Below are 19,219 nucleotides of genomic sequence, written 5' to 3'. Positions count from 1 at the left end.
AACGCCATAAAAGGCAAAAGGTAACAGACGGGAATCTGCTCACAAAATGAAAACATACATAGCATGACAGAGATGCAAAATATCAGAAAACAGAAGTTGAGTCCAAGGTAGAGACTAGTAGCAATACGAATCTTTTCACTCACATGTATAATCTGAACCAGATAATGACGAATCATGTTTACTCTGTGTTGGAAAGTTTTCGTAAGACTGAACCAGGGAAGTCAGGGGTAGATGCATCGACTGTAATGTGGCCCACCAGGGACAGAGAAAGACTGCAAATAGACTCTCTCTCTTCAAGAGAGAGAGAGTGGTGAGAAGGGGAAGAGGGAGAGAAGGAAAGCGGGTGAATGTGGACTTTTGCATCATTCCGTGAAAGAATATTTAGCTTTCTTTCGTAATGTAGCTCTTTCCTAGCAAAATAATGTGTTCTCTGTTGATAAACGTAGTAAATTTTCTTAGCATAGGTATGTATAATCAATACTCAAGAAAGACCAAATAACATCTTAAAATAAAGTTAAATATAAATCAAGTTAAACATATTATTGTTTTGATGTATTAATTTATTACTGCACTATCAATAATGTCTGTGAATTGATTGACAATTTCACAGAATAATACTGTAAATCAATCTTAATTACGAAAGTTTTGTGTTTATGGTCGCTTCAAGAGTTAATTTCCTCTCCCTTTATACTTACATTTACTGAGAGAGCAAATTTTTAAAAATACTGTCTTGTAAGTGTACGTAGACTGAAAATATGTTTTATTTGTCGCGTACATGATTTGTCAATAATTTCACAAAAAGTAAAATGTTAAAAATATTAGAAATATTAATGACCTGGTTAGTAATTACAACAAAAATATTTAATTTTAAATACAAATTAACACTTTTTTTACAAAAATAGTAAACCATAACAGTTACAAAAAACACGGCATTAGTAACTACATATTATAAAGATAAAAATTTAATAAATATATATAACAAAAACTGTTTTAAAATTCACATATATACTTTTACAAACTAAAATATGTACCAGATTAATAAAAATATGTGATATTAATGCTAGGAACAATTTTTGTACCACAATTAAATTATATCTTTTTAATTAGTTATTACCATAAAATCAATATAATCTTCAATGCACTTTCAAAATAAAGCCTGAATAGTTGCTAGTTGAAAATAATACCAAGTTTTACTTTTTAAAAGTACTGAACTGACACTTAAGATCGACTAACAAGCAAGCCTCTAAACCATCAGTTCTCTGACTGTAGTGGCTATAGGCAAGCTGCTTTTTTTAAAAACCACCCTGTGGCTACAACCATTTCATAAACGTTCATGTGGTCGGCCCAAAACCTCCTAGGAAAATCAGCAAGAAATAATAAATAAGGGCCACATGAGGAAAAAAAATTTTTCAAGGAAGCAAGGCGAGGAGAGAATGTCCTATAAGAGAATAATAGGACACAAAGTGACACTTAAACAATGTCCAAAGACAAAGTGCTGGAGGTTATGGCCGAAGTTGGGCGCAGGCCCGATTGGAAGAGAATATGTAGACATATCAAGGATGCATGTTGGCAGTCGTGCAAGCCCAGAATCCAGCGGGTGTGGCAGTGAGCGACCACTATGCCCAGCATGTGTAGAGCGTGCACAGCAAGTCTTAGATGCAGCAAACACATGATCAAGCATGGCAGCGAGCATGCCCAGCATGTGAAGAGATTGGGCCGGGAATCCTAGGTCCAGCAAAATCATGATCAAGCATGGCAGAGAGCGAACTATGCCCAGAATTCAGTGAGCAACCAGTACATTCAGCATGTGATGAACGCACCTGCATTCTCATGCACGTAACGCCCATGATCAAGTGTAACAGTAAGCGAATAATATGCCCAGTGCTTAGAGAGTGTGCTGAAAGGCTTAGGTGCAGCTGGCCCAGGAACTAGATTGCTAGTTACTCGACTAGTCGATGATTATGTGTGAACATATAACTCATATTCTGGTCTCTGGATCTGAAAGATGAGAGTTGCATGTGTTGCCATTATAATACACCTATTGTTAATAAAATATACCATTGTTTAGAAAACAGTTTGTCATGTAGTATAGTATGCAATAGTAGAAAACATCAGTGTAAAAACTAAGGCACTGAAAAACTATTCACATTTAAAACCAAATGTTATATATCTGATTAAAAACAGTAGCCTTGATAAACTTTTAAAATGATAATTTTTTTTATTTCGCTAACCAAACCTAATACAGTTTACAAAATAAGCTAAAAGTCTGGTCTTGAGATATGTACAGACAGATGGTTGGTAGCATCTACTTCCAATTATAAAGTATATATTTAATATTCCTAGCAAACCAATACACACAATAAGTTCTTAAAAATCTAATTTTATTATAAACATATTTTAAAAAATTGGAAATAATTGAAACTATCTAAACGGGGTATGACTCAGGATCACATTTGCTTGACTTGTCATTTGTATATAGCATGCATTATAGGCAATGATTGCCAAGTCTAAAGCCCGGTATAACGCTCCATTTTATTTAATTTTATTGTCATAACTATTATTTTAGTGGTTTTCCTGAAAATTTGTCACAATAGCATTCTTATTTCAGTTTCATCTCAATTTTCTCTACATATATTTACTAAGTATAGTCAAAGAGTGGGAAAGAGTCACCCAAGTATTCATAATTATGATAACTTCCAAAGGCTTTTAACAGATTGAAAATATGAGCCAACCACAATATCAAGACAGCTATCGAATTGTATTTACAGAACAATATCAGCTAATATCAATAAAATTAAAATCATCAACACTAAGTATGTGACAGGTGACACCGAACCTTAAGAGACCATATAAACATCTACTTAATTTATAACGTTGGCTACCGACCAAACAAAATCAAGCTAAGTACTGAATATCACATGTGGCAGATGCTACCATCTTTATGGTTGATATAATATGCTTTGTGGTGTGAGGGCAGCTAACGCTGCTTGAGGTAGATGGGTGAATGTGCGGTTGTTGTCGCCACTGTAGCATTCGCCTCGAGACACACTGCACATTACGACAAACCTGGGGGACGAGTCACTCTACAGGGTACATACGTGTGGCCACAGAGTGTCATAGTGTCGTAAAGACAGCCAGCGGTGCTTGAGGTAGAAGTGCGAGTGTGCAGTTTTCGCTGCTGAAGTATCCGCCCTGAAACACAAAACACATTAACTCCTTACCAGTGGGGCAAGTCATTCAAAACAAGACAACATACTCATACATGGTGCCACACAATCACTTACGTCATAAAGTGCAACCAGCTGTGCTAGGGGTAGCCATTTGTAGTATACAACCTGAGACACTGTTCATTATGACTAACCAGCTGGACTAATTTCCTCCACTTCAAACAAGAAGAGGTTGTCTACACAACACTATAACATTAATTATTAATATTTCAGTACACTGCAACTGAATAGAATGTTGGAAATATGCATACTTGTAATTTTTTATTCCTAAACACAAATACTTTTATAGAGTCTACCTATTACAGGAGAGCTAACACTATGTGATTAACCATTATAGACAATGGATGACTAGTACTACAGAGGTCCTACATAAGGCATATGGAAAATTAATTTTAACTATGCTTACCAAAACTATTTTCATTATTAAGATATATCTATAGTATACAACCCAAAAATGGGGCCAAATACGATGCCTATATATTTATAATTACTTCTATCCCTATAGGTATATGTGCAAAAACAATATTTTTCTTATGTGTGCTTCTAATGCACATTAGGGAACGTATTCTTAGATGCACTATGCCACTCCATCCAAGATGGCATCTTTTTTCAATCCAAGATGGCGAGAGATTATTGGTATGCTCTGTGCGCATACATGAATGAGTCCTAGCAGATGTCAACAAGATGGCGGGGAATATAGCGCATTGCTTGTGCATATTGTGCATGTAAAGGAACGAGTCCCAGCAGACAACAATACGATGAGTCCTCTATTTTTAAATGTGGCATCCTCTGGGAGCGAGATGTGGAATTAAAGATGGCACCAACCATTTTTTTTTTTTTAAATTTAAACATAGCTAGTAGTTATAGCCTTATAGACACACTTTATAGTCCTTATTTATTTATTTACTGTTCAAATGACCTTGTAGTCTAGTGGCTTTCTAACCTCGATGTACTCACGTCTCCTGGATCGAATCCCAGCCACCAACAGGATTTTTGTACAAACACCTGTCTTCGGAAACAAAATGGCGGACGTCAACAAGATGGCGGCCACCAGCAGAAATCTTGTTTGAATACCCACATGCCATTACAACACTGTACCCTTCCCTACCCTCTCAAGGGGGCTCTATTTATCTTTACTGATCATTACCCCTTCCCCCCCAGAGTAGCCCATGTCCTAGGATTCCCCCTCTTCCACTACTAACCTCTACCATTTTATTTACTCCTTGAGATTTTGGATTTTCGATTCCATAACATAAACCTGTAAATATTATGTTAAGCTTTGTTAACTTTTCATTTATGCTCTGTAACAGGATTTTGTAAACAAGCTTTTAATGGCTAAATGGTACGTTTTTTGTGCGGGAATATGTTGTAAATATTACAGTACGCTTGGTATCGCATGCCAAAATACTATAATAATTCTCTGCTTGGAATAAATACAAGAGTAAATGTTAACTATTTTAGGAGCTAGTTGACTATTATACATAGCATAACAGCGGTTTTATTTAACCAATTTCATGATGGTTGAAGGCAAACATACAGATTTTTTCGTATTTCAAATAATTTTAAATCCCTTTGTGTACCAATCTTTGATAGTGCTAGAAACTTGTGTGCCGATTTTTTCTGAGAATAAAATCCAGATTGTTTTTGATCATTTTTAAAAGTAATAACATCTTTATTGACTTAATCTACGACATAGTTAAAATGCATAGCACCTTTACTAGCCAATATTTAGTATGCTTTGCTAACACTTTTAAACCACTCTGAGCTCATAACAGAATGAGTATTTATCTATTCTTCACATGTGACAGTTAAATTTAATACAGTTATTATCTAGTGCTGCACATGTTAGGAGGCTGTTTTTAACCAGGTGTCCAACCAGGTTCTTTTCAACGCCTGCTCCCATGGGGTGTTCTCGATGAGATCTGGCAGCTGCAACTGTCCTGGGTCAAGTGGCAAGACAGCACACCAGCAACAGCAGTGTGAACAAGACCATGTCTGAAGGGAGAGTTCCCATCCCTTGGGCGGTTCCCATGGGAGGCGGAGGCTGAGACTGACCTGGGTCAAGTGACGAGGCAGCACACCAGCACCAGCAGTGTGAACAAGACCATGTCTGAAGGGAGAGTTCCCATCCCTTGGGCGGTTCCCATGGGAGGCGGAGGCTGAGACTGACCTGGGTCAAGTGACGAGGCAGCACACCAGCACCAGCAGTGTGAACAAGACCATGTCTGAAGGGAGAGTTCCCATCCCTTGGGCGGTTCCCATGGGAGGCGGAGGCTGAGACTGACCTGGGTCAAGTGACGAGGCAGCACACCAGCACCAGCAGTGTGAACAAGACCATGTCTGAAGGGAGAGTTCCCATCCCTTGGGCGGTTCCCATGGGAGGCGGAGGCTGAGACTGACCTGGGTCAAGTGACGAGGCAGCACACCAGCACCAGCAGTGTGAACAAGACCATGTCTGAAGGGAGAGTTCCCATCCCTTGGGCGGTTCCCATGGGAGGCGGAGGCTGAGACTGACCTGGGTCAAGTGACGAGGCAGCACACCAGCACCAGCAGTGTGAACAAGACCATGTCTGAAGGGAGAGTTCCCATCCCTTGGGCGGTTCCCATGGGAGGCGGAGGCTGAGACTGACCTGGGTCAAGTGACGAGGCAGCACGCCAGCACCAGCAGTGTGAACAAGACCATGTCTGAAGGGAGAGTTCCCATCCCTTGGGCGGTTCCCATGGGAGGCGGAGGCTGAGACTGACCTGGGTCAAGTGACGAGGCAGCACACCAGCACCAGCAGTGTGAACAAGACCATGTCTGAAGGGAGAGTTCCCATCCCTTGGGCGGTTCCCATGGGAGGCGGAGGCTGAGACTGACCTGGGTCAAGTGACGAGGCAGCACACCAGCACCAGAAGCGCGGACCAGATGGTGGCCGAAGGGCGAGCACCACTTCCTTGGGCGGTCCTCGCAGGCGTCGGCGGCAGAGACTCGGCCTGCTGCTCGTGGTGGAAGCACAGGCGCGCCATGTTGGCTTGGATGCGCGGGCAGTCGTACTCCTCGCGGCCGTCGCAGCGGCAGCTGCCCAGCTTGGCCGCCTTCTCCTGGCGCCGCAGGATGGAGATGCTGTTGTTGCAGCGCGGCGTGCACTTGCGGCCGTGGAACATGGGGCGGCAGAAGCGGTGGTAGTAGTCCAGCGCCGTGGAGCAGAGCGCGTCGGCGGCGCAGATCCACTGTGCCACGTGGCAGCTCACCACAGTTTCATTGCGGGTGGCGACCAGCACTTGCGGTCGGCATATCTCCGCCCGTTGCTTCGAGTCGTGGCACAGGTCGTCCGAGCAGTCGCACTGCAACAACCACACACGCATTATACACCGACCTCCTTCAAGCAGGGCCGGTGCAAGGTAAATTGGCGCCCTAGGCGAAAAACCTTAATCCCCCCCCCCCGCCGGACCCCCCAAATTTTTTTTTTCCTTGCCTCAAAATACATCACGTAAGCTTAAGAGTTTTTCAACAATCATATGTAAGCAGACTTGTGTTTTTTTTTTACTGTTTTTCTTATTACAAATCATAAACAGGTCATCGTGGACTTTAAATAATTTCTTATATCAATATAAACATTCCAAACAGTTACAAAAATCCATTTTCATCTAGTTTGAATAATCGTTAAACATATTATATGAGCTGTTATGTGTCGTGCTGCGCCGCCCCCAGCTACTTGGCGCCCTAGGCGGTTGTCTAGTTCGCCTGTATGGACGTTCCGGCCCTGCCTTCAAGTCATCATCACACCTGACACACCTTCGTTTGACCCTCATACAGGGACAAGCAACGTACATTCACCAAATACTCTCATGAATATTCGGACAATTTTACAAAATTTTCGTAACTTTTCCATTAAAATTTGTCTTAGAAATCATGTGTGCGCCCGGCAACAAAAATTGCTTTAACGGAAATATGTAGAACTTTCTCAACTTTTGACTGTAATGTCCGGGCATAGAAAAAATAGTGTTAAATTTTACATAGCAGATTATGTAAGGTCATGTGAGATTTATTATTGTGGTCTTTGTTTTTAATATAATTTTTAATCTATCAATTTGTACAATTTTATCAAGCATGCACGCTTCTAGCCTTCCTTATCTGACTTTTTATAAAGTTAAAGAGAGATTTACTAAAACTTCATACTCATTATTTCCACTTTGTATTGAATGTAAATTTACCACGCTCTAGTCAGTTTGAAAGTTAAAAATAAATATTGTAACTATAATTCTGCTAACCTTACTTTTCAATTTTGTCAATTTTTTTCTATTTTGCTAACATCTTAAATTTTATGACATCCTTTTTGACGGAGTGAGCGGGTTTGATCACGGGTTTGGTTTAAGAATAATTTAATAAAGTTCAAGCAGGTGGTCACTCACTCGGGAAGCGAGTAGTTTCTACACTGTTACAGCAGTATGTGAAGTTGAAACTTTCCAGGGTTGTCGACGTCGCTGACCTCGATATCTCCGATTAAGATGCTACTCCTTACATTGAAGACTAAATTGGCAATGCTGATCATGCTGTCTGTTAAAAACAGTATCGAGAACATTTTCCTATATAAAAAAAAGACTAAACGAGAAAAGGATCTGGCTGGACACTGTCTTCAGTGAAACATTTCGAACTGAGAATTAGTTTACGCCAATACAGAATTAAATATATAGCCTACCTATACTGTGTCACTAACTTTTGCAAGTTTTGTTGTAGAATAGATTTTACATTATATGTCATTATGAAGTTATGTTTAGTTTTATCCCCAGGACTCCGGATTCCAGGACTCCGGCTTTTTTTTATTGTAAATCAATTTATATGAAGCGAAGTGATTTTACGGATATTTTTAAGGCTAAAAATTACTCAGCATTATTATTTATCGTTTATTTAAAAAAAAAATTATAATTTTTTGATATAAAACGTTTGAACAGAACGTCTGTCGGGTCCGCTAGTGTGTGTGTGTGTGTGTGTGTGTGTGTATAGTGTATATATATTAACTTAGTCAACTTCGGCTAATTTTAAATCAATTTTGAAGATTAAGGTTGCAGGTGATCCAAAATGGCAGCAATGGCGTTACAAGAGATGGCGGACCCCGTCTTCAGCTCCACACTCAAGACTCCAGGGCTCGCATCCCTCGATATATACTACTATAGAGTTTAACGTGTAGACAGTGAGGTCATCAGAGACAACTCACAATAATGACTTACAACATGCACAGGCCATGGCCTATAGTAAAGGAACCATTCCAGCATTCTTATTCTACTTCACCATTGTTTATCGAAATAAGCATACAATTACAGTGCATTTAACTTATATTGCCTCTTCTGTTTTTTTTTCTTTCGCTGAATTGTTTTTGGTATCATTACTTCGTTATAACCGACTTGATTTGATTTGTGTGTAAAACCAAGCCGAGTTGTGGATGTGAATGTGGATCCAGAACGGTTCAGCACCAGTTGCGAGCTGGCTTGGCTCCAGTCCACAGACACGGCCGACAGCTGGTACCATCGGCTACGCGGAGCAGGCCAAGCCAATAAATCACCGTCAAGTGAAGAAAGGACCGGCGACTGTAAGGTCCCGCGAAGAAGGACGGGGGCAGGCTAGGGATCGCCCTCCCATTCTCAAGGAGTGGTGAGGTCTCAGACCCTTCGGAGCAAACAACTATCGCCGTTAGTACGGACGTTACGTGTTAACTTCCTTCAGTAAAACGAAATGGATTTAGGGAAATAGTTCCTACGTACTTCGAAGTATATAAACTTTTTTCTTTGTAATTTAAATGATAAAAACTATTTTTTTTTTACATTTTAATACTTTACTAACACCACGAATCATAATATGAAACGCAAATGTGCCGTTGTAAAACATAAGCTCGGATTCCGTAGTAGTACGTATTTTTGTTGTGTTGTGTGTGTGTCTATGTGTGGAAATTTTCTAGTGATGAGGAGAATGATATGCAACGTTGTTAAATGAGCTACGAAAGAAAAAAAAAACAATGTCTGCCTTTTTGGCATTTGGGAAGTCTAGTATACGCTTACTGAACTTGACAAGAAAGAACTACTTTACTTACCAAAACATTTTTTTTTTTTTTTTTTTTTTGCTGGTGGACGCAACCAATCAAACACAGCGGGTACTTAACAAATTACTAGCTAACGCGAAAAAAAAAAAAAAAAAAAAAAAAAAAAAAGATCGTGTCAGGACTGCTTACCGTGCACCGAGCCAATGTTGGACCTGGCCACAACATACCTTCCAACACCACACAGTCGTGCCCGGTGCAAGAAAACTACATACTTCATTAACTATTTTAGATCATGTATATTGTCAAATAATTTTTTCAGTTTGTAAAATTTTTCGCTACAGTGAGGAATGCAGACTATTTCATTTTACTAAAGGGCTATATAGTTTGTATGGACATATCTTTTAAAAAAAATTGGTTGTCTGTAAAGTCAGTTTACGGACGATAGTTTAACGTGACAACGTCATAACAAAACATTGTAGAAATGATTGCATACTTTTATGAATAAAATTAAATCATTTTTATTGAATTATCACTATTTTGTATGGATACAAAGAAGGGGTGAAATGAAATCTACAATTTAATTGATAAATTTACTTCTATTTGCACCCATTAATTCAAATTACTTTAACGAAGAGATTATTTTAACTATAACTTTTATACATGTTTTCTATTTAACTTGTTCCAATCTGTGTTATTCTGTTAAGGATAGGACGATGATAGGAAAAGTAAGAAACGAATGGGAGTGTTTCAAGTTTAATGTGCCTCGAAAAAGTCAAATAGATGGTTGTTCCAATCGAGTGGAAGAGAGATAGATGCGGCGCAAGCGTACAATGAGCGTAACGGGACACAGCGTGTAACGGGACAATGAGTCATCCTTTTTCGTGCGTGCAGCCTGCGTTCATCGATTTATTAGACGTTGTCACGTCAATAAGTTAAACATTTTAAATACATGATTTCCATCAAAATATAACACAAACGTCTACGGAATATCTAAATCGCCTAACACCTATTGATGCACGAGCACTGACGGACTGTCTCGTGTGGGAGGTGTGCTGACGCACCGTCATGAGCTGCTGGCCCTCCTCGGACGACGTGAGCGCGATGAGCGCCAGCTGGCACGCCTCGGGGCAGAGGGGGGAGTCGCCGTGCAGCACGGCCGAGCAGCCCACCACGTACTTGCTGAGCGCCATGCCGCAGCCGCGGCGGTAGGCGCAGCGCAGCCGGGCCTCCTCGCACGAGACGGCGGCGGCCGGCCGCAGCGCTGACCACAAGCACGCCGCCAGCGACACCAGCGCGAACATCACCTGCGCACACGGACACAGTTGCCGTCACACCGCCTTCATGCCACGTGCTGCACATGCCAATGTTAGGTTTTCCTCCAGTGCTTTTTTGACGTGACGTCTAATAAATCGATGAACGCTGGCTGCACTCACGTTTTTTTTTCCTAACCTAACTATTTACTAAGTGTATTTGGGAGGGGTCTGGGTAGGGAAGACTCTAAGTGCGTCTCAGGCCGAAGCCTATACGCTCTAAGCATGCAGGTTATGAACCATGCAGGAGAGGAAGCATGCATCATGTGCTAGGAGGGGATTGGCCAGCCATGGCAACGTTTTAGCCATGACTAACTCCCCTCACTGACTATTCTAGACTATAACTAGATAAGATGGGCCCAGGTAAAACCTGCATAGACACAGGGAAAACCCTGGGCACTGACATGCGGGATGCAAAATTTCATGCATTAATTACAAGCAGGTTGGTTACAGGAACAGAAGGATGGTTCTGGAAGAAGAGTTGGACAGAGTAGAAATGCTACTATGCAAATGTGCGGGAGCTTGGACATTTTGTCCGCATTTGGTTTTGGTGGCACTGGTTGTTTTGGGGGCGACTTTAGTCGTTTCCCGCCAGGCTGCCAGCCAGCCGAATAGTTGAAGTATTATATTATAACTATACGACCGCAGCGCCCAGGTTGCCCCAGTTGCCGCGGTCGTGTGTGTCGACTCATTGTGCTGCCAGCCTGAGCATGTCAATCATCGGCTAGTCCAATGTTGCATATTTGCGCCGCAGGACGTGGTCAGGCACATGGTCAGACACCTATTATTCAATAGTGAGGCTGCTCACTGAATATATTTTAATCTAAGGGTCAGTAAATGTCAGGACACATGTGTGTAATTCATTAGAGCCCCGCTGGGCCAAAACGCGACGGCTGCACTCACTACGCATGCGTGGCATCTCTCTGGTATGTTGCGGACGGTACAGAGAACTCGGCCGACACGTGGCGGCGTACTGCTCAGGTTTCACCGCGCCATGCTGCAGGGATAGGCGGGTCGCGCCGGTTGGATCACGCCTGCGCATGTCGCCACACACGGCTTCGGGCAGACGACAACATAGCGGGGTTCGAGGTTATTGTTGTGCACCGCGCCACGGGAGTATATTCGCAAGGAAATGGCGTTCTTACAATTACGTATTATTTTAATTACTAGTGTAAATCAGTATATTTAAACAGTGTTGTATGAGTATTTTTTTAGCTGTGTAACTAAATATTTATTGCTGGTATGATACTTTTCATGCTTTAGTTTGACATTGATAATTATTTGTCATGAGTTCTTATTTGATCAACCTAATCACACACCGTATTATAGTTATGAGCCCACGAGCGTGTAAATATTTCGAGTCCAACAGAGAATATTCTAGTTAAAAGAAATTCAAACAAATATCGTGAGTGGAATATTATTAATTTATAACATCTGAAACAATTAATTCCAATATGGCCTCGTGGCTATGCAGTTAGCATCGCTGACTACCAATCGATAGGTTGACTGGTCAAATCCCGGCGGCTGAATTTTTTTTGTACTTGTAAAAATAAATACGGCGCGCACGACACTTCAAAAATAATAAATATATTTGAATTAATAAATGCAAATAAAAGTATATTTATTAATTAAATTGTAGATTTCATTTCACTACTTCTTTGTATCCATACAAAATAGTGATAATTCAATAAAAATGATTCAATTTTATTCATAAAAGTATGCAGAGGTAGATTTTATCATACAAAAGATAGAAAAATTTTTAAAAAATTTCTTCCTCAAAGAATATAATATTTTTAATGCCTAAATGGTTTGGTTGCAAAAACCTATTACGGCTCAGTCTCAGGCCGAATATGATATTTCATTTTTTCTTCTGGATCAACCATTTCATCAATGTTTTGTTATAACGTTGTCACGTTAAACTATCGTCCGTAAACCGACTTTACAGACAACCAATTTTTTTTATAGAGTTTTGTAGTTTTCAACTATTCTTCCCTTTCTGTTCTTGATGAGGAATTTGTTGCTGTTTAGTACAAGCTAATTTCCATTTGGTTAATTTTTTTAGGCTGTTGACCAAACTCTTTGGCGGGAAGGGGGAATGTTGTGACCATTGTAGCAGTCATATTTGGCCGTTAATATTTTACTGTGTATGATTAGTTTTAAGTTTGTTGGTTCTACGTTTTTATTAAATTAAGTTAACTATTTTTGTTAAAAGTAGGATCCAACCTTTGAGTTAAGTGGTTTTAAATGGCTTAAAACTTTCTACAATATCGCAATTTTTTGGATTTATTCTTTGGGCGATTCGGCGAATAGTTCAAGTGGAGTCAGTATTATAAATGGACTTTGTAAATAACAAACAAAAAAAGACTGCTTCATTTCCGACGTAAGTTGAAAAGGGTTTATTTTAAAATATACGCGACTATCGATACCAGAGACTTAAATTTTTTTGAAAATAAATGAGAGTACCTAGTTAAAAATGCATTCTAATCCTAAATGTATTTTTTTTTTCAAGAAAAATTCAATTTTTATTTCTGCTCGGGCCCAGCGTAAGATAATAATTTTTAACATATCATAAATAATATATTTGTATTAACTTATTTCAAGGTATAGTATTAATTATTAATTATATTTGTTTGTTACCGCTGTCCAATGACACCGGAACGAAACACTAGCCAAACGTGTGTGTTTCCAATACTGGACGTGTCTAATCCGCGATGTGCCCGCAAAGTTATACACCGACTTAGAGCGCTTCAACCCTGCGAGTTAGAAGTTACTTCCACGTGGTCCGGAAGTGTTTGTGCTCCGAGCGAGGCTCTAATGGATCCATCTAGAAGCTACGAACCGCTGGGAAGGGGGGGGGGGTATGTGTACCGCCTCGGCTGCAGTAAGGAGGGAGCTGAAGGCTTCGCTGACCCCCACCAGCGAGACCAACACGCCACGCCTCTGCCCGCCTGCCTGTGACGTCATGCTGCCCGAACGCGTCACACTTCGACGCGGAAGCCTTGGTCTGCAGTGGTAAGGTGCCACGCTCCCGGAGCGAGAGACCGTGATTACACAAGACGCTGTTGGGAGTCTTGGTAGTGATCATGCGCGGGTGACGAGTCGGGTCGGACTTGGAGCCAGAGGACTGAAGAGGCGCACGTGGCGCGGCCTACTCCAAGTGGGTGTTGGAACTGTTATGCCCGTGCGATTACAATGTTTCCCCCTTGCTGTGAACTGACGACTGCCGGTGTGTTGCGTCGCATGGATGACATGGCGGTACTCGTACTCCGTACTACATGCGACGGAGCGAGTTGTACTCGTGGCTGTAATTGTAAAGGCGTGTTCGGTTTGTTGGGAACACTTTAAAACCATATTTTTGGTTGTTAAAGAGTTCGTTCACAATCGGCAACTGGGAGTCCTGCCGAGGTTCTCGCTACTCGCAGAGACGGTCGGGAGCGAGTGCGGAACTCGTCCTGGTTGGTTGTTCGCCACGTGTGTTGGGTCGTGGACGGCGGAGCAGCTGCGTGCGAGCCACAAGCGTGGCAGCTGCACCGGGTGTGGCTGGGGACCACGCCTAGTCGCCTGCCTCGCGCCCCTGGGCGCTGCAGCGCGGGTCGCGGAGTCGGTGCATCGCGCATTGGCAAAGCGGGTTGCGGCTTTCTTTTGAAACCCTTTGTTTTGTAGTGGTATTTCTATGATACCACTTTGAAAAAATGTTACTATTCGCAATGTTTCAGCGGTATTGCCAAAATACCTCGCGTGAGTAAGCCTTGTGCTGCTATCTGGCGATCCTAACAAGAACAAGCAACATTGCGGCTGCTTTAATTTTTTCCTTCCGCCACGTCTGCTAAAAGTTACACAATAGATTCTAATTTATTTTAAATATATTTCTGTGTGCCTCAAAGGGTTAATTCGCGTCCAGTTGGCGGGACCGCGTGCAGCATGACGTCACAGGCAGGCGGGCAGAGGCGTGGCGTGTTGGTCTCGCTGGTGGGGGTCAGCGAAGCCTTCAGCTCCCTCCTTACTGCAGCCGAGGCGGTACACATACCCCCCCCCCCCCCCTCCCAGCGGTTCTTAGCTTCTAGATGGATCCATTAGAGCCTCGCTCGGAGCACAAACACTTCCGGACCACGTGGAAGTAACTTCTAACTCGCAGGGTTGAAGCGCTCTAAGTCGGTGTATAACTTTGCGGGCACATCGCGGATTAGACACGTCCAGTATTGGAAACACACACGTTGCTACAAATAATAGTAATTCTCAGGTGGCTGTCGTTTAATGCATTTTTTTTACGCTATTTCATGTTAAAATTATTATGTTTTAAGGATCAGTAAGTTTGTTTGCAATTTTTTCGTTAATTTTGGCAAGCCAATTCAAGTGTATGTGTATTGTGATAATATTGCCCGTTTTCATTTTGGCCCATTTTTTATATTTTACGGCACGGGCAATTTCGATGTTTAAATGTTACGTGATTCCAGCTAATCAGTTCTGGAGTTTTCCCTTGTGAGCCTAAGTATTCATGAAGGCACTTCGGTTTTGTTTTTTGAAATTATGTCTTTTTTACGTCGCAGTACTATTATAATGTTGTTTTGCCATGCTATCTCTGCGCCAATAATTTTGAAATGTGAGGAATCTTTTGTAATTGATTACTCACAGTGAATAGCGGAGGCCATTTTGAAAACTGCGAGTGACACGCGAAACCCATGATGTTAGCTAGATTCTGTTACTATCCTCTATTTGTGTAGTGATAATAATGTGTGATGATATGTTTTTGGCACAGCGCGCCCATTGTTTGTACTTGGGTAGTTGAGTCCCCCAATGTGTCCCAACATTTCAATCTTTCAAGTAAGTAGTTCTGTGTGGATAATTCTGGCTATGAAAAATTTGGCTCATCACCATTTGATGATTTTTATATGCTTTTGAAAACAATTTTTTTTAGTAATAATAAATTATAAAAAAAAGATAGCATTAGACAAGATTTTTAAGCTTAATTATAACCTCTAAATATTCAGTAACTCTACTGTGTTGGTTTACCTGGTTGACACCTAGACGTGGTATTTCGGTAGAAGTGATTTTCAATTTAATTTTAATTTTTGGAAAAATATTGCTTTACCAATCGGGCGTTACACTTGTACTAGCTTGGAGGCAAAGAGCCAAGGTATCGAAAAACTAATCTTGATCATTTTTATTAAAATGAGATTGTTTTTTTCTTCTTCTTTTTTCTTTTCGCTTTGAACCCTTTTAGGAAGTAATAATCCTGTGTCAAATTTAAGTTTGTTTTTCTTCGAGATACTCCCTTTAATAACGCATAGCAGTAGCCACTAGTTATTGCCAACGCATTAGCGCAAGTAGGTGGACTATAGAATATCTATCTATTTGCATAAAATTAAATATTGACAAAACTTATTTTAATATATAACTGAACTGTATTTTCTAGAGCTAAAACAATACAAAATCACCACCCCTTATAGGAATTCAATGATCTTATTATTTATGTAATTTAGTTGCTTCAAACACTTTTTCTAACCAACACATCTATAAGAAAGTCCAAAAATAAATAAAAAATAAATTTTAACGATAGCACAATTTCGTTAAAATAGTGTTCAAAATTTTCATTGATATTTTGATAAAATGTGTGTGCTCATATTGTTTTATCAAATAATGTCTGTTTAAATTATAATTGTAATATTTTGATATCTTCTTCGTTAGAAATACTCACAATAGTACACATAGCACATTAAAATCAATTTAGGTTAAAAAAAAATTACAATTTATATTTTATGAAGGTTACGAAAATATTTGTAGCTTACCTATGCCAAAATCTATTGTATTAAAAAAAGAAAAAGAAACCAAAAATGTATTTTCAAAACAGAATCCAAATGAAATGCAATATTTTATCCTGCCTTGCCATTCCTTATCGAGTTTTTAAAACGGCTATGCAGTGGATAACATTTTCCACAAAACATTATAATTATTTTTTTTCTCTTGGCATTTTTATAACTCTAGAAAAAAATATTTGATGAAAAGGAAACTATATCTAAATATGAGAAACACTATAAATCAAAAACAACGTTTAATACAATAGTACGAAATTGTACTGTAGGCTTTAATTTACTTACTGCCCAGTATTTGCTTTTACAGCGTAATTTTTATTCTTGCTTCAAAAAACACTCGGAACTGAAGTGATAATGTTACACTACACTAGGCAAACGCCAAAAAATCCATAAATTATTACGTATTTCAAAATCACAAGTATCGTGCCGGATATCACAGAAAATAAGCACCTAACGGAGAGAGAGGTTGACAATTTGTTACGGATTTTGACGCCTAAAATGTTTCTCCTTCTCGGCTTTAAGGGGCCCGCCTACCTGGGCACACATACGGTGTGCAGAGCTTCAGGAAAAACAACGCGATTTCACAACTACTCAAGATATCCCAGTGGGGCCTATTTACGAATAGCATTTAAGAGTTCGCTGAGGACCGAAAAGTACTTTTAATTTCGGATTAAGTTTTTAAACTGTATTTTTAGAAGCGTTAAAATGCCTAAAACGCGTGTTTTCAGAGTAATTTTTAGGCATAAAACAATCAGTACAGATTCTTGAAAGCACTTAAGGGGCTTGCATAACACCTTTATCTTCATTTATCCGCCATATAATGTTACGGTCACCGCTCAAATTTCACAGTTATCCTGTGACGACGAGACGAATACGCGCCAGTTCAGAGACTTGCGCTTAGAGGCTATACCGCGCTGGAAGCACCAGCGAGCGTCGCGCTTATCATCCCGCCTCACTAACACACATACACCCCTGACGAGGCGGGCCCCTTAATAGCGCAGGCCTCAAAATTAAGTCACTTGCGCTGGGTTATTTACTGTGTGTTGTTAACTTGACTAGGTGTGCACGCGAACAACAACGTTGGCGAGGAAAAAAAAAATTATGTATATACGTGTACAACAAGTAACCAACGCAAAACATTCTAGTCAATGAACGAAATGAGATGGATCAGAATGAAAACATCCGGTCTGACAGTGTCGACTGCAGCAATAGAACTACTGAATGGCTGACAGTCCTCACCTGTTGCGGCCTCTGGTCGTGTCACATGTCGCACAGCAGACGGCAGCTCGCAACTCCGCACAACTACGACGCGCAACAGCACGCACCAACACGCACATCCACGCTCCTTGGCGGCCGGCTGCCGTTTGGATTGAGTTGTGGCCGGCACGAGATGACAGGCGGCTCGTTCCTCCGCTCCTCCTCCCTTGTCCGCCCCTCCCCCCAACCGTCTCTCTCAGAGTCCTTCTTCATCGCCCCTCAGCGGCGTTGCCAGCTCTCCCCTCCCCCGGACAGAGCGCTGCTGCCACGTCCAGGCCACGGAGAGAGCAATCAGCCGTGGCTCCCGGGTCAACGACTGTCGAATTCAGCCATGTGGGGTTTCTAGTCAGGGGTGTATCCGTGTCAGTGAGGCGACGCTCGCTGGTGGCTTCTAGCGCGGCATCGCCTCTAGGCGCAAAGGCTGTGAACTGACGCGCAGTCTTCTCGTCATCCATAGAACAACTGTCAAATCTTAGATGTGACCGTTACATTATATAGCGGAGAAATGAAGATAAATGCGTAAAGAAAATCCCTTGAGTGCTTTCAAGAATCTGTACCGGTTGTTTTTATGCCCAAAAATTACTTTAAAAACACGCCTGTTTAAAAATTCAATCAGATATAAAAAGTGCTTTTCGGCCCTTAGCGAATTATTAATGATGTTCGTAAACAGACTCCACTCCGATATCTCGAGTAGTTTCCAAATCGCTTTGTTTTTCCTGAAGCTCTGCTCACTGGGTTGGCGGGGTCTTAAGTGTTCATAATTTTGTGATTTTTTTTTCTGATAAGTAAATTTTATAGTGTAGTCATAACTTTTCATATACATAATTATTTAAGTAATTATTTCTAGGTGTGACTTGTTATGTGCTGAGAATTTTAGTTAATTTAAACAAATGATAATTATGATGGCACTTGATTCAAATTCTCGAGCTTGTTACATTTAAGAAATGTTAGCATGTTACAAAGATAACATAAATTTGATTTTCTTCCCCCCTTGAGATCTTTTGAAGCGCCATCCGACACATTGCTGCATTCTGTCGCAAAGCCTTGAGCGTGGTGCGCAATTAAAATAATAATAATAATAATAATAATAATAATAATAATAATAATAATAATAATAATAATAATAATAATAATAACAGTAACAGCAGTGGCAGGTCGTCCGCATAAGATTTGACCGCCATGTTTTCGAATCTACTGATTCACAATAGCGCATGCAACGGTCGTGTGGATGGGAGACAGTTCGTGCAGATAGAAGGGAAATGAACATATTTTATTTCTGTTAAAGACGCAAGACCCAACAACTAATGAGAGTACGGTAGGAAGCCATCTTACCGGGACTAAAGAACTCTTAACAATCATACAGTAGCAAAAAGTGTCGAGATATTACAATGCTCAGTTATAATTATTGCTTTAAAATTTGATCAATGATATTACTGATAAGTCACTAGCAAAACATTGTAAATAAAAATAAAGTGTCATGGTTAGATTGGTTAACTAAAAATTTTATATAACCCTTATTTAGTTATATGTTTAAAACTATGCTCACAAATTGCTGGTCAGATGTCACGGGATAATCATTTGGTAGTTACCCTAGTAGT

General features: G+C 40.6%; 1 protein-coding gene across 1 annotated transcript; it reads right to left on the bottom strand.

Annotated features, from left to right (window-relative positions):
- Nucleotides 1–2,530: 2,530 nt before the first annotated feature.
- On the bottom strand, nucleotides 2,531–17,730 carry LOC134532646 (growth arrest-specific protein 1-like). Its single transcript, XM_063369296.1, has 4 exons — nucleotides 17,604–17,730; nucleotides 10,306–10,548; nucleotides 6,088–6,554; nucleotides 2,531–3,192 (listed from the first exon to the last, which is right to left on the bottom strand). The coding sequence occupies exons 2-3, from the start codon at nucleotides 10,543–10,545 to the stop codon at nucleotides 6,093–6,095; spliced, it is 702 nt and encodes a 233-aa protein (XP_063225366.1). The 5' UTR covers nucleotides 10,546–10,548; nucleotides 17,604–17,730; the 3' UTR covers nucleotides 2,531–3,192; nucleotides 6,088–6,092.
- Between the last annotated feature and the right edge of the window lie 1,489 nt (nucleotides 17,731–19,219).

Source organism: Bacillus rossius, chromosome 6 (genome assembly GCF_032445375.1).
Source record: "Bacillus rossius redtenbacheri isolate Brsri chromosome 6, Brsri_v3, whole genome shotgun sequence".
Lineage (NCBI taxonomy): Eukaryota > Metazoa > Arthropoda > Insecta > Phasmatodea > Bacillidae > Bacillus > Bacillus rossius.
The sequence above is the reverse complement of the archived record's forward strand: the minus strand, read 5'-3'. Positions and strand labels throughout refer to the sequence as shown.

What these genes read in the sequence shown, in the direction of transcription:
- LOC134532646 (XM_063369296.1), bottom strand. Translation starts at nt 10,545, where the DNA reads ATGTTCGCGCTGGTGTCGCTGGCGGCGTGCTTGTGGTCAGCGCTGCGG. An exon ending in AGGGCCAGCAGCTCATGACG is followed by an intron (nt 6,555 to 10,305) that starts GTGCGTCAGCAC and finishes TGGTTGTTGCAG; the next exon opens with TGCGACTGCTCGGACGACCT.